This window comes from Rhinoderma darwinii, chromosome 3 (assembly GCF_050947455.1).
Source record: "Rhinoderma darwinii isolate aRhiDar2 chromosome 3, aRhiDar2.hap1, whole genome shotgun sequence".
Taxonomy (NCBI): Eukaryota; Metazoa; Chordata; class Amphibia; order Anura; family Rhinodermatidae; genus Rhinoderma; species Rhinoderma darwinii.
This window is the reverse complement of record NC_134689.1, coordinates 226,453,630-226,469,179: the sequence shown is the minus strand read 5'-3', so window position 1 is coordinate 226,469,179 and position 15,550 is coordinate 226,453,630. Positions and strand designations below refer to the sequence as shown.

The following is a 15,550-nucleotide window of genomic DNA, read 5'->3' as shown; positions in this document are numbered from 1 at the left end:
CAATCACAACTTTATAATAAAGTGGTTTTCCCAGAATCATAAATTAGAACCTATCCACAAAATAGGTGATAATTTTGGGATTACTGGGGGCACCCCCGCTGGGACCCAACCGATCATGAGAACCGGGGGCCAAAACTCCCCATTCCTCCACACTGCTCGACCGAGATGAGAAGAACATTGTAGGGAGCGTCGGTCGAACATGCGCACTGCTGCTCCTTTCAAAGTCTGTGGGAATGACGGATAGGGCCATGTACAACGCTCAGCCGTTTCCGTCATTGTCATAGACATTGAATTGGACGGGCGAATGCTTGACCGCCGCTCCATTCAAGCTCCTTCTCACTGCAGGGGGGGCGGTGAGGAGAATCTGGGGGCTTGGGTCCCCCGTTCTCACAATCAGTGGGGGTCCCAGTGGTAGGGCCCATAGCAGTCAGAAAATGATCACCCATCCCGTGCATAGGTGATCATTTATTATTCTGGAAAAACCCTTTAAGCTCATACGTTTTTTGTAAGCAGCAAGTATATTTGAGGAATCATCACGTAATCTGCTATTCTCAATGTTCACAATACTGTGTGATTAGACAACCAAATAATTGGTTATAAGTATTTTTTTCTAAAAAGAAGTTCACTACATGCAACATATGTGATTGCAAAGAACATAAAATAAACATATTCCTTTTATGTACAAGTAAATACATTAGGGAGATGTATAAAAGTGTCATATGTGCACATTATCAGGTTGCTAGGTTACGGGCTGTCAGAATTGTCGTCTCCAAATTTATGAAATTGACATTATTTGTTTATATACATATTTCTACATTTGTTTGGCATAGTTTCTGGGAAAGGGCAGGGTTAACATGACAGAGGCTGCATCTAGTTTATGAAAAAAACTCCAATATTTGTTTTCTTGTTTCTTTTTTAAATGGAGAAAATATACAGCAGGTCGGAACAGTCATACATGTGTTCCAGAGAGTAATGTGCATTGTGCCAATATTGTCAATTTTTTGGAACATTTACATTCACATTGTATTCACAGTATACAACGTCCATCCGTAATAATAAAACCTTTGACAGATGAAGAGAATAACTTTGATTATATTGCTACAATGGCACCTGTAATGTGCTGAAATATAACTTTTAGTGCGTTTTTATTTAAAAAGTCCATGTGTCACCATCATTTTTGAAAATTGGAACTAACAGTCCCATGTTCCAAATACATATTGTATATACACTATGTACCGTAATCTGTGCATTCTTTTAGACGAATAAAGTATGGAAGGAAAACACAGATGCTTTTGTGGGAGCCAAGAGGGCCGGATAAAATTGTAGATCCTATGATTTATCCTTAACTTGTCCTTCCTAAAGATCAGGGCAAATGCTCGCAAAAGAGCGGTCCTTAACGGGAACCTGCCCCTAATCTACCCCTACTTGGTGCTGTCCTTCCGACACGTTTCCTCCAAGATTAGCCCGGAATTCTTCAGGGAAGAGAGTGACAGACAAACCTGGGTTTTACCACAATAAAGAGTGGGGTTTGGGCAGAAACTTTATAAAATTACTTTTTTGGAGCTGATGTATACTAGGCAGTGGCAAGTATGTGTGCTGCTTTCAGCACGATTGGATGCAAACACGCCTCCGGTCTCAGTGTCTGAGGTCAAAGATCCCACCTAAGTCGCCAGTATAAGGGCACGGCCAGACATGGCGGAATTGCTGTGGAATTCCGCTGCAGACAGTCCGCAGTGAAATTCTCCAGCGGCCGATTTTTACATTCGTTTCAATACATTTTTAGGCAAGTTAGGAAAATCCGCTGCGGACCATAGGCTGGGGTGCAGAATTTTCCCTCCGCAGCATGCACTGACTGTTGCGGAGAAGAAGCGGAATTTCACTGCGAATTTCAGCCTTTGCAATGCAAAAACTGATATCTGTGGCAAGTCCGCTGTGATATCTGCAATGTCTGAATTACCTGTCAAATATGCAAATGTTAGTGCAGATTCGTTGTATAATTGCCCCAAATCTGCACCAACATTTGCAGCGGAAAAACTCTGCCACGTCTGAACGTGCCCTTAAGCTAGCTAGCGCTCGTAAGCAACTATGACGTAGGGGGTGTGCCTAGGGACGTCACCAAAGTCAAACCCTGCAGGGATTTCCTGATCGCTGTATAGTGCTTTAGCTGCTAGATGCACTGTTCCTTGGTTTACATGTAAAAGGATGATTTCTATGGATCCTGTACAGGATGTTTTATAATTTATAGTGGAGAATTGCGGCTGACATCTTTTTGCCGCTTTAGTATATATCAATAAGGTTTTGTCAGGTCAAAAAGTAGTAAAAAATAGAGTAAAGGTGAGTTTCTCCTCTCTCCCTTACTTAGTGCTTGAATAAATCAAGTTGTCAATTAAACATTTTTTTTTTAGGTACTTATTGCATGTTCCTGTACAAAGTGGCCATTTTTCAATTGGTTAGGTAGGGGCATAGAGGAAGGGACATACATTACTATTTATGATTGTGATTTGTGGATGTGGTAGATTGAAGTATTTTTTTTGGATGTAGGTATTTAACATCCCCAAATGTTGAGGTGGAAGGGGCCATGTGATTTACTCTCAGAAAACCTCAAAACGACAAGAGAATTATCCTTATATGCCATACATCACTTATATAAGTAAAGCAGTTCAAGTTTAATTGATTGTTCAGTCCATTAGGTATATAAGAATCCAATTTGATTGTCCATCTACTTTCTTTTCGTAACACCGTTCAATCTACGTATGTCGCCCCTTCTCTGAGATGGGCGAATAGTATCGTGAATACTTATATAATACTAAGTATTCTAAAGCATTATACAAACTATCAAATTATGGCTGCTTCATGTACCATAGTGGAAAAAAATACATAAAATGTAGTTTAATAAAATGGAATAAAAATTAAAAAGTACCCCCAAAATAAAACCCTTTTTTCATTAAAAGTTATTTGATTTTTTTTTTAAAAATGGTTCACCATAATAAAATACCTAGGTGTAACAAATATTAGGTGCCGCCGCAATTACAACGACCTGTACAACAAACATCACTTACTTGTCACATAGTGTAAGAATTTTTTTTTTTTTTTAAATGGCGGAATTGCTGTTTTTTTTTTGCATTCCTCCCTCAATAATGTAATAAAAACTAATGTATAAATGATATGTACCCTAAAATGGTAGCAATAAAAACTACAGCTCATTCCGCAAAAAAAACAAGCCCTAATACGGCTACATGAATTGAAAAATAAAAAAGGTATGGCTCTTAGAATGTGGCAACACAAAAATGAATTTTCTCCATAAAATGTTTTATTGTGTACTAAAACGTAAGAATGGCTATACAGATTTGGTATTGCCGCAATCGTATGAAACATGTTCATTTGATATTTTTACTGCATGGTAAATAGATAAAAAAAAACATGCAACAACCAATGGTAGAATTGCTGTGTTTTTTTTTGTTTTTTTTTTTTGCATTCCCTTCCAAAAACATTAATGAAAGCTAATCAATAGATTATATGTAACCCAAAGTAGTGCCATTGAAAAATACAACTCATTCTGCAAAAAACAAGCCCTCATACAGCTACATCAACAAAAAAATAAAACAGTTTGGCTCTTGTAATGTGAGGATAAAAAATGTATTAATAACTGTTTGGTCATAAAAGGGGTTTTCCCATGAAGTACATTTATGACATATCCCCAGGACATGTCATAAATGTCAGATAGATGCGGGTCCCACCTCTGGGACCCACACCTAGCTCTAGAACAAGGCCCCCTAAACCCCGGTTCTAGCTTTTTCTGATCTCGCCGCCTGCCGGCTACTACCTAGTTATATGGTCGGGAGTTACAAAAACAGCATAGCTCGCTGAGCTAAGCTGTTTCCGTAACTCCCATAGTATTGAATGGCAGTTACAGAAGCAGCGTAGCATGCCAGATACGCCATTTCCGTAACTACCATTCAGTTCTATGAAATTTACGGAAACAGCGTAGCTCAGCGAGCTACGCTGTTTTCGTAACTCACGGCCATATAACTTTCTTTATGATTGGAATTCCCTTTTAGGGGGCCCGTTCTGAAGATAGGTGCGGGTCCCAGAGGTGGTGCTATTTGGAATATCATCTCACCACCACAAACTACTAAATATTGTTGTTCACCATGTTCATTCCCTTCTGGCCATAGTTTATATAACGTGTACAAAACAGAAGTTGTATGTGCACCTAATCACTATATGCGAGACATATGAAATATATGAGAGGTCCCAGAAGGGAACTTTATAGAGGCTGTAGAAACGAACCTTTACCTGTAAGTAGATTACAGGTTTATGCAATATTGTTTTAATGCAGATTTTATAGAATGGCATGAGGAAGTTCACTAAGAATAAATTCTTCTTTCATAATTCTGTGGGAGTTATGTAAAGCATCTAAGATAAATAAAATAATCCTGAAAAAAACACAGGATTAATCAACTGATGCATTGAAGCAGAAGTATAATAACGCTAACAATTTCTCAATCAAAAATCAGATTAATCTCAGCTTGTTGTTGTGAATTTTATATTCATAAGAATGATTGTTACACATAATGAACCATCCCTAATTTCAATCCACAATCAAATTTTATACAATGCCTGTCATTTCATGGTTACTATCTACACACCACCCTTGCATGTCGGGGCGAGAGGGGTAGACGGAGTAGACTGTTGCCTAGGGTGCCATTGAGGGTGGGAGCAATATATGGATAAAGAAAAATTAAAAATCTATGCTTCACCTTCACATTTCTTTGTACAGCCAGTTGGATACTGTGTCCAAGCAGCTATTAATGACAACTATCATGTACAACTTCAGGGGTCGCAGGTAGGCAGGTGTATTCTTTAACCTCATTCCTTGGGTATCAAGGGAGCTTGTCCCACCTCTGGTGGCATGCCATTTTAGATTATCACTGGTAGATTGGATACATCCATAGTGTTTAACCAGTTCTACTATTACAACTACCACTACTGCTTTTGCTAGGTAATATAAATTATAAATACATTATAAAGTGATACATATGCTAATACTACTAATATAAGTATATTTGTTTTGTGAAGTATTTACTAAGATACAATAAATACACTTTTGGTATTATCATCACTAAATACTAGTATGATCTTAACGTCTCGATTCTGTAAAAGTACATATGTGAATTAAAGGGTTATATAGTCAGAAGGTAACAGTACTTATTTCAATCAATATGGCTGTGTTCGCCTTCATCGCATATATCGTCAAAAATGGCAGAAATAACAGCACAGTATGGATGCGCTATTATTTCCAGTAAGGGCACGGCCAGACGTGGCGGAATTGCTGTGGAATTCCGCTGCGGACGTTTTTTACAGTTGTTTGAATACATTTTTAGGTAAGTTAGTTCAGACGTTGCGGAAAACTCCGCTGCAGACCATAGGCTGCGGTGCGAAATTTTCAGTCCGCAGCATGCATGTCTGTTGCGGAGAAGAAGCGGAATTTCACTGCGGATTTCAGCCTTTGCAATGCAAAAATTGAAATCTGTGGCAAGTCCACTGTGATTTCTGCAACGTCTGAATTACCTGTCAAATATGTAAATGTTGGTGCAGATTCGTTGCGTAATTGCCCCAAATCTGTACCAACATTTGCAGCGGAAAAACTCTGCCACGTCTTGCCGTGCCCTTAAGTGTCAAAAACCTTGAAAGAAGTCTGACAGAACTCATTAAAGTCAACGGGGTCCATCTGGATTTTAGTTTTTCTTTTACTACCATATGATGGAACAGTAAAACGAAATAACAACGTAGATGTAAACAAAGTCTAAGGAATTTGTACGTTAGCCCTTTCTTTATTGGGGTTTTAGTTCACACAGAGTTTTTTGCATGAGGAAAATTCTTCCTGCAAAAACTGCTCCAGACGTTTTTTGCACAGTGGTTTGACAAAAACTCGTCAAAACACTCATCGAGGTGTTTTTTTTACCCTTTCTGACTGATTGGGGTTTTGGAGGCGGAAACCGCCTCAAGATGGGTCATGTCGCTTCTTTTTACCGCAACGCGTTTTTTTTGCTTGCCGTAAAAAAACTCGTCCAACTCCCATTAAAATCAATGGGAGGCATTTTCGGGCGGGTTTTGACGAGTTTTGCGGAGCGGTTTCCGCGTCAAAAAACTCATCAAAAACTCAGTGTGAACAGGGTCTTACTCTTTAAAATACACTCAACGTTATTCTGGTCACCATGAGCCGTCAATGATGTGCCATGTGGATACAATACTAAGATCCATGGTCAACCTAAAAAGTCACCTTAGAAAATGTTAAATATATTTCTTACTATGATTATAGATGCTAAACTGCAGCACACATTTATATAAGATGTTATATAGAAAGTTTACAACTTGTTTTAGTTTAAATATGCTACTGTATAACTACATATTGCACATGCTGACATGACATATATCTACTTGCTGTTATTACCTTTTCTTACACTGTAAAGTATAATAATGTAAATGTCATAACACAAATAGGTTACTGTGCCTTAGAATATTGCTCTTTATCAGTTACAAAACCAGTCTGGCTTCCAGCATGTTGGACATTCTTTAGATTCTTGCATGAGAACTTAAAGAGGTTTTCCCAACTCACACATTTATGGCATATTCACAGAACATGCCATAATTGTGTGATAGTTGCGGATCCCACCATTGGGGTCAGCACCTATGTGGAGAACAGGGTTCCCCTGACCCCTGTTCCGCCTGTTAAGAAGGCAACGGCTGCTGCCTCCAGGCGGAGTGTGAATGAAGAGGTGGCCTGCATGTACGTAGGTCTCTCCATTCAGTTCTATAGGAGTTACGGAAACAGTCGAGCAAACGGATATGCCATGAATGTGTCTGTAGGGAAAGCCCCTTTAAGCAGGCAGAACTCTATGTCTGAAAAAAAGGTTTCAAAAATCACAATGAACCTACTTCTTCATGATAAAAACTGAGCTGAATAATATCTATGTACGAGAACAAAGTGCATATCTATGGCTATATTCACATTTGCGTTAGAGGTCTGTTGCAAATTCCGTCAGATTTGCTATTCTGCCAATTAAAACTACGGCAACGATGATGGATCCAAATACAATTGTAAGTTATCGGGGCCTGTTGGGCATTAATGGTATATATCACACAGCAAATCCGGCACTGCATCGTGGCTTCTGTTTTAAACACAAAGTGTGCACACCAGGTGGGTGTAGCTATGATAGTGGCATAACTTCCAATATCACAACTGGAAAATCTACATTTGGGTAATACTTAAAAGTAACAGTCCAAAAATCTGTTATTTGTGCCACAGGTCACATAACCAGGTGCATGACTGAGACTGTATGGCTGCAGTTAGAAAATTCCATTGCCCTCTCGATACCAACTATTTGCTGTCCAAACTACTGAATAATAACACATAATAAACTGTACATTGTCTCGTGAAGAAAAGCTGTTTTTAAACGGAAGCTGGGCCAGGGATCAGCTCTCCGTTCTGGCTTATTGAATGGAATCCCGAATGGGCGACCCCCTCTATTACATCCATATACCCTTAGGGTATGTGCACACGATAACTGGCTTTTACGTCTGAAATTACAGACTGTTTTCAGGAGAAAACAGCTCCGTCGTTTCAGACGTAATTGCTCGTCCTCGCATTTTGCGAGGCGTCATTGACGCCCGTAATCTTGAGCTGTTCTTCATTGAATTTAATGAAAAACGGCTCAAATTACGTTTCTTTGACGAGGCTGTTATTTTACGCGTCGTCGTTTGACAGCTCTTAGGGTATGTTCACACGCTAGCTGTCATTTACGTGTGAAAAGACAGACTGTTTTCAAGAGAAAACAGCTGCCTCGTTTCACACGTAAATGCTCCTCCTCGTAATATACGAGGCGTCTGTGACGCTCGTATATCTTGAGCTGCTCTTCATTGAGTTCAATGAAGAACAGCTCAAATTACGTGGCAAAGAAGTGTCCTGCACTTCTTTGCCGAGGCAGTCCATTTACGCGTCGTCGTTTGACAGCTGTCAAACGACAACGCTTAAATGACAGGTCGTCGGCACAGTACGTCGGCAAACCCATTCAAATGAATGGGCAGATGTTTGCCGACGTATTGGAGCCATATTTTCAGGCGTAAATCGAGGCATAATACGCCTCGTTTACGCCTGAAAATAGGTCGTGTGAACCCAGCCTTACAGGGCATATGGACATGCATTGTCCTAATGAGACAAACACTTAAAGCAAAATAAAAAATAACAAGATGATGAGGTTATAATTATTGGCAAATGTTGGAAGGAGTTGGGTAGATTAGGGCTTAAATAACAACTCCACCCAAAAGTGAGAATTTAGATTTGCATAAATGCTAAGATGATTATGGCACACATCCAGCAGTGCTAACAAACTTCCTAGCACGTCTGTTTTTGCAAGATTCTCTTTGTATTGTTGTTACATTAAACATAATAATAGGATCAGCTCAGTGTATTGGAATCTTACGTTTCTGAAGGACGTATGAGGTGCGGCCTCTGCTCCACACTGTTTCTGGTAATCCGCCCAGTCAAAGTCCTGCTCTGGGTAACCTATATGCACAAAATATGAGGAATGGTTTACAACATATACATAGGTTAGGTGCATTTTCCTTGTAAGGAGGCCATGAAATCTCACATTTGAATATAGAAAATATTTCGATTTAATGATGAATGTAACATTTTTCCTGTTTATTTTGTATATAACTGATATCCCCATGGATAAAAATGAGAGGAAAAAACAATTCATGGCAACCAAATAGAAAAAGAACATAAATCTATTAAAGAGAAACTAAACTTTTAAAAAACTTTTGATGCATCATTGTGACATGTCAGAAGCTTTGATCGGTGGGGGTCCAAACACTGAGACCCCCACCAATTGCTGAAACGAAGCGGCAGAGGCACTCAGATGAGCTTTGTGCCTCTTAATTTCTGATCGCTGAAAAAAACGCGGCATGTGTTCTGCCGGCAGGTCAAAATCTGCCTCAAAATTCCTGATGGAATTTTGAGGCAGATTTTTCCGCCTGCAAAAAACTATGTGTGAACTAGGCTTAACTCCTAAATTCTTGGATTGATTATTTATATAAAAGCAATTTAATACTAATAATCATTGATATTATCGTTTTCAGAAAGCCAACCAAATTCCTTTTAAATTAAAAAAATAATAATAATCATCACCACACTCAGTTTTATATTTTGAAGGTCACTTTGCTCAAATGTACAATTGAAGGGACCACAATAAAATGTTGACATAATGGGGCAGATTTAATAATACTGTCGTCTGGTGTTAGACAGCGTAAACTATGTCTACAAATCGCGATTTGTAGCAGATTTTAATACAGATTTTTGAGCCAAATGCAGAAGTGGATCCAGGAGGAAGGAGAAGCATACGTTCTTTCTTTATATTTCCCATTCTTTTTTAAACTACTTTTGGCTTTGGCTAGAAAATATGCATCAAAATCTGAAAAAAATCGTGAAGTGTGCCATGTGATACAAGGCAGTCAAACGATGCGCAAAATTGGTGAAAAGAAGTGGATCCAGGAGGAAGGAGAAGTATAAGCTCTTTCTTTATATTTTCCATTCTTTTTTAAATTACTTTTGGCTTTGGCTAGAAAATCTGCATCAAACTCTGCAACAAATCGTGAAATGTGCCATAGGATACAAGGCAGTCAGACGATGCGCAAAATTTGGCAAATCATGCTAGACATGCTAGACACTTTTCTCTTCCTTATATCACCTTTTGGTTGCCTTAGTTTATGCCAGATTTTTTTACACAGAATGTTTCCATATTTTTGGTGCACGGAGTCACATTTTAAACCACTCCCCTTTCGGATAGACCCCTCTCCCTTGTCGAGCACAGCGCAAAAATATGTGTAAAACAGTTAATAACTGTGGCTCACAGCATATACGCCAGAATTTTTGCTCAATTTAAGCCAGAATTCTGGAGCACTTTCAATAGTAAATTTGCCCAATGACTTTACTACAACTTGAAAGGCTTGTATGACATCATAAAAAAAGGGTCTGCTTTTTCCGCCCCCTCTTCTGTGCATTATACGGATGGACATTCTTTGAATAACTGCTATGAAATGTTACATTTCCCGTGCAGCGGCCACTGCAGAGGAAACGTATGCCTAGACATGGCTACCCTGGCAATAACCCTGGGGATAGAGAAGCCGGATAAGCTGATCAGATCCTTTTTTTTTTTGTTTTGTTTTTTTAAAGGGGTGTTGTCTTTGAGATAACCCCTTTAATGACTGATATAGAGAATTCCATTGTTCTTGGACTTTATAAAATAAGTCCAATATGTCTAATATATTTAGTCAAATCAGCCTCCACTAATAGTGTATTACAGACCTTTAGGAGGTGTGAGATTAACCCCATTTATAAGACACCATTGTATCGGCAGGAGTCCCAGGGAATCAGCATGACAAAGCATTGACACGTTTCTGGCTTCTGGCCTCAAATCATCAATGGTCACTTGGAAGTAAATGTTGTTAAAAACCTGCAATAAAAACAGTCATTTAGATTGTAGTATTAAATGCATATATTATCTACATCATCATCTGTCAGTTGCAGTATATGTTATCTATATCATCATTATCATCGTCATCATCATCCATCATTTATATAGCCTTTACCAAATAATGATCCTCTGTAAAATAAAATAAAAAATAGATCATATACAAATTGTAAACATAATGACTCATGCAGTCATGCACATGGCTGTATTACAACTATGTACTAACTCCTAGTTGTATAAAGCCGTATCATAGCGCCCATAAAAATGTATGGGGGTCTTACTGTACGCCTCTGATTTCCAATTTTTTTTCCAGTCAAATATTATATGAAAAAATCGTGGCATACTACAAGGCGAGAATAAAACTATAATACAGCTAAGTACAACACACCACATGGGGGTACATGAAGTGTCTATGACTATACAGCCTACTGTACATGACTCTTCCAGATGCTTGAAGCCTTATCTTAAGGATGGGTCACTGGGGAAAGGGATGTAGCTATAGGAGGTGCAGAGGTAGCAGTTGCACCTGGGCCCTGGTGCTTGAGGGGGCCCAAAGCCACCTTTGCCTGTTTGCCTACACCAGTATTACAAAATAGCACATGGTAGGTGCTGGGGGGCCTGTTACAGAATTTTATTTGGGTCCCTGGAGCTTCAAGTTACACCTCTAAGTGGGGACTTATACCATGCATAAGCCGCATAAAAAAAGCCACGTTCAGTATAGAAAGATCTGGACTTGATAGAAGTTGCCTGAGTTGAAAACTATCAGTGGAACAGAGAAAATACCACATATAATCTGACAACTCTTCCAACACTATGACCTTCAAAGCCGCTAAATTGCAGATCAGTGAAGCCGGATAAGCTGATCACAGGCTTTTTTTGTTTTGTTTTTTTAAAGGGGGGTTGTCTTTGAGATAACCCCTTTAATGATTGATATAGAGAATTACATTGTTCTTATTGGATTTTATAAAAGAAGCCCAATATGTCTAATATATTTAGTCAAATCAGCCTCCCGTAATAGTGTATTACAGACCTTTAGGAGGTGTGAGATTAACCCCATTTATAAGACACCACTGTATCGGCAGGAGTCCCAGGGAATCAGTATGACAAATGACATCTGGGTACCAACAACCTGCATGCATCATATGTCCTAGGGGGAGCTACAGTGGGGTAGTCACTTGCTGAGAAGGATCTGGGTGTACTTGTAAATCATAAACTCAATAACAGCATGCAGTGTCAATCAGCAGCTTCAAAGGCCATCAAGATATTGTCGTGTATTAAAAGAAGAATGGACTCACGGGACAGAGATATAATATTACCACTTTACAAAGTATTAGTGAGGCCTCATCTAGAATATGCAGTTCAGTTCTGGGCTCCAGTTCATAGAAAGGATGCCCTGGAGTTGGAAAAAATACAAAGAAGAGCAATGAAGCTAATTAGGGGCATGGAGAATCTAAGTTATGAGGAAAGATTAAAAGAATGAAACCTATTTAGCCTTGAAAAAAGACGACTAAGAGGGGACATGATTAATTTAAATAAATATATTAACCCCTTCCCGTTGTAAACAACTTTCAGATTTTAATTTTAGTTTTTTCCTCCCCAGCTTCCAAAAGCCATAACTTTTTTATTTTTCCATCTATATAGTCTGAGGGCTTGATTTTTGCGGGATAAGTTGTAGGAAATGTACTAGGAAACGAGAAAAAAATTATTTATGGGGTAGAAAATAAAAAAAACAGCGATTCCTCCACTGTTTTTTGCGCATTGTTTTTACGGAATTCCCTGTGCAATTAAAACAACATGTTAACTTTATTCTGTGGGTCAATACGATTACGGCGATACCAAATATTTATAGTTTTTTCTGTATTTTACTACTTTTACAAGTAAAAACCTATGGGTATGTTCACACGGCCTATTTACGGACGTAATTCGGGCGTTTTTGCCCCGAATTACGTCCGAAAATAGCGCCTCAATAGCGCTGACAAACATCTGCCCATTGAAAGCAATGGGCAGACGTTTGTCTGTTCACACGAGGCGTATATTTACGCGCCGCTGTCAAATGACGGCGCGTAAATAGACGCCCGCGTCAAAGAAGTGACCTGTCACTTCTTTGGCCGTAATTGGAGCCGTTATTCATTGACTCCAATGAATAGCAGCGCCAATTACGTCCGTAATGGACGCGGCGTTCAAGCGCCTGCACATGCCGTTACGGCTGAAATTACAGGGATGTTTTCAGGCTGAAACATCCCCGTAATTTCAGCCGTTACGAACGCCCTCGTGTGAACATACCCTAAGTGTAAAAAATAACATTTATTTTGTGTCGCCAAATTCCGAGAGCCATAACTTTTTTATTTTTCCATCGATTAAGTGGTATGAGGGCTTATTTTTTGTGGGATAAGCTGTAGTTTTGAGTAATACCATTTTGGGTACATGCGACGGTTTGATCACTTTTTATTTCATTTTTTGTAGGAGATGAGGTGACCAAAAAATAGAGATTATGGCGTTTTGATTTTTTTTTTTTACAGCGTTCACCGTGAGGGTTAAATAATGATATATTGTAATAGTTCAGACTTTTACGGATGCGGCGATACCAATCATGTTTATTTATTTTATTTTTTAATGAGCTCTAGGGAGAAAATGGGAAAGGGGGATTTTTTGAACTTTTAATTTTTTTAACATAAAAAAACCCTTTATTTGACTAATTTTTACTTTTTTTTATTAGTCCCCCTAGGGGACTTCAACCAGCGATCGTTAGATTGCTTGCACTATATACTGCAATACTAACGTATTGCAGTATATCGTGATTCTGACAGGCATATATTAAGCCCTGCTGGAGGCAGCGCTTAATAGAAGCACAAAGATGATGGACCTGGGGGCCTTCATTAGGCCCCCAGGCAGCCATAGCAACCATCAGCCCCCCCCGCGATTGCATTGCGGGGGGCGCGATGAGCTGTTAGAGGGGGTCGCCCCCCTCTTTCTAACGATTTAAATGCTGTGGTCGGTAGTAACCGCAGCATTTAACGAGTTAAACGAGCGGGATCGCGCTCGAGCGCGATGCCGCTCGTTACTCTGAAGTGTCGGCTGTAACATACAGCCATCACTGGCATTGTATGGAGCGGGTTCACTCCGTGAGCCCGTTCCATACTTTCCCCACCCGACTTTGGCGTATGGATACTTCAAATGTCGGGAAGGGGTTAATGGCACATACAAAAAATATGGTGAAATCCTGTTCCATGTAAAACCCACTCAAAAAACAAGGGGGCCCTCCCTCCGTCTGGAGAAAAAAGGTTCAACCTGCAGAGGCGACAAGCCTTCTTTACTGTGAGAACTGTGAATCTATGGAACAGTCTACCGCAGGAGCTGGTCATAGCAGGGACAGTAGATGGCTTTAAAAAAGGGTTAGATCATTTCCTAGAACAAAAAAATATTAGCTCCTATGTGTAGAAATTTTTTACTTCCCCTTTCCCATCCCTTGGTTGAACCTGATGAACATGTGTCTTTTTTCAACCGTACGAACTATGTAACTATGTAACTATGTAACTATGTAAGTGCATAGTATCATCCAAAATGGTGAAAAGTCAGTATTTGAGAACAAATAACAAACTTCCACATTTATTATATAATATATTTTCCAGGCTCTATGACTATTATACCCATTCTTGAATAATTCAGATTTTCCTGTTGTGATTTCTTCACCCTGAAAGTAACCTTTGCAAGTATTATTTGGTCAATGTGAATCATCATATGATACTAGTCGCAGCTGCACAATGATTCCTTTCCAAACTCCTTGAAACTTACTGGTGCCAAATTCTCAAAGAACATATGATATATATGTGGGACAAGCGTAGAATGCACTACCATTAACATATTCTGTATGTCAGTTATAGGTTTGTGTTTACAATCACTACCATCTAGGAAATGAAGAAACATAAATGGTATAGAACATATATTTATTAATGTGGCATGGCATTATTAGTACATTTTCATCCTTATTAAATATTACCTGCAATTTAAGTTCAGGAGGCTACATGCATAAAGGCATTAGGTTCTGCTATACATTCAAATAGTAGAATTTCAGATTTTTTTGAAGATATTTAGATGCCCCTATTATCATCCTACAGTAACAAGACTGGATTTGGAACATACAAATCCCTTTGTAGTCACATTAGCTACCATTGACCAAATATCATGTTATGAATATTACTTACCTTAGTGACAGTTGCAGGACGAATATGAGAAGGATCTGTTGTATCTACTGCCTCCACCTTCATCCCAACAGTGAACGAATGCGGCCTTAGATCAGCATGATCCTTCATAAAAAGATAAAAATCCATGTTACTAGAATTGAACTACTTAGGATTCATTTATTCTTATAGATTGATGATGAAAAGATTTTGCAAGATTATGTTCACTGCAGAAAAAAAAAAGTAGTAGTTCCATATTGAACTTTTACTCAATATTAAACTGGCACAGATGGCAGAGAGGTCAAGAGAGATGAGGTACCACAATACTCTTACTACTTTTATTACTTACACTCTCCCATCAGTACTATGTAGGGGGAGGGGACTGAAAAGATGTAGGGATTTGTTGAAGGTAAGTTTGTTCACATGGAAATGTGGAACATTTGTGAAAAATATACAATGTGTACAAGGTTTGTATTTTCATTTTTCTTCATAATAAAAAAATTAAAAAAGAACTATATTAGAGTCTTATAATCCGAGATGATTCTTACCTTGAAAACTTCAACCGGAAGAGGACATCTTGCAGCATCTACCAGAGACTTTTCTAGAGCACTTTTCCATTCAGGCATACTCTTGAGTGGACAAAGATCTAGAGTATTACAAATACACAAATATTATGTAATACACGGAAAATAGAAGAGTTCTGAAAATTAACATTGATCATATGATCATATCAATTTCAATGATGATTATATGTGATTTAACTGTAGCAATATGTAAATGTGGAAGCAAGATTGCGGTGGTTCACGCAGCGGATTACTATCACAACATAAATAAACTGTA

The 15,550-nt window shown here is 38.8% G+C and overlaps 1 protein-coding gene across 5 annotated transcripts in view; it reads right to left on the bottom strand.

Moving 5' to 3' along the window:
* Positions 1-15,550, bottom strand: part of SFMBT2 (Scm like with four mbt domains 2) — a 214,270-nt gene that overhangs the window by 69,240 nt on the left and 129,480 nt on the right. For all 5 annotated transcript variants that reach the window (XM_075857477.1, XM_075857472.1, XM_075857473.1 and 2 more), the window contains 4 exons: positions 15,259-15,356; positions 14,735-14,836; positions 10,367-10,514; positions 8,484-8,566 (listed from right to left, as the gene is read on the bottom strand). In XM_075857477.1, coding sequence (XP_075713592.1) covers positions 8,484-8,566; positions 10,367-10,514; positions 14,735-14,836; positions 15,259-15,356 — 431 coding nt within the window. The remainder of the gene's footprint in view (positions 1-8,483; positions 8,567-10,366; positions 10,515-14,734; positions 14,837-15,258; positions 15,357-15,550) is intronic.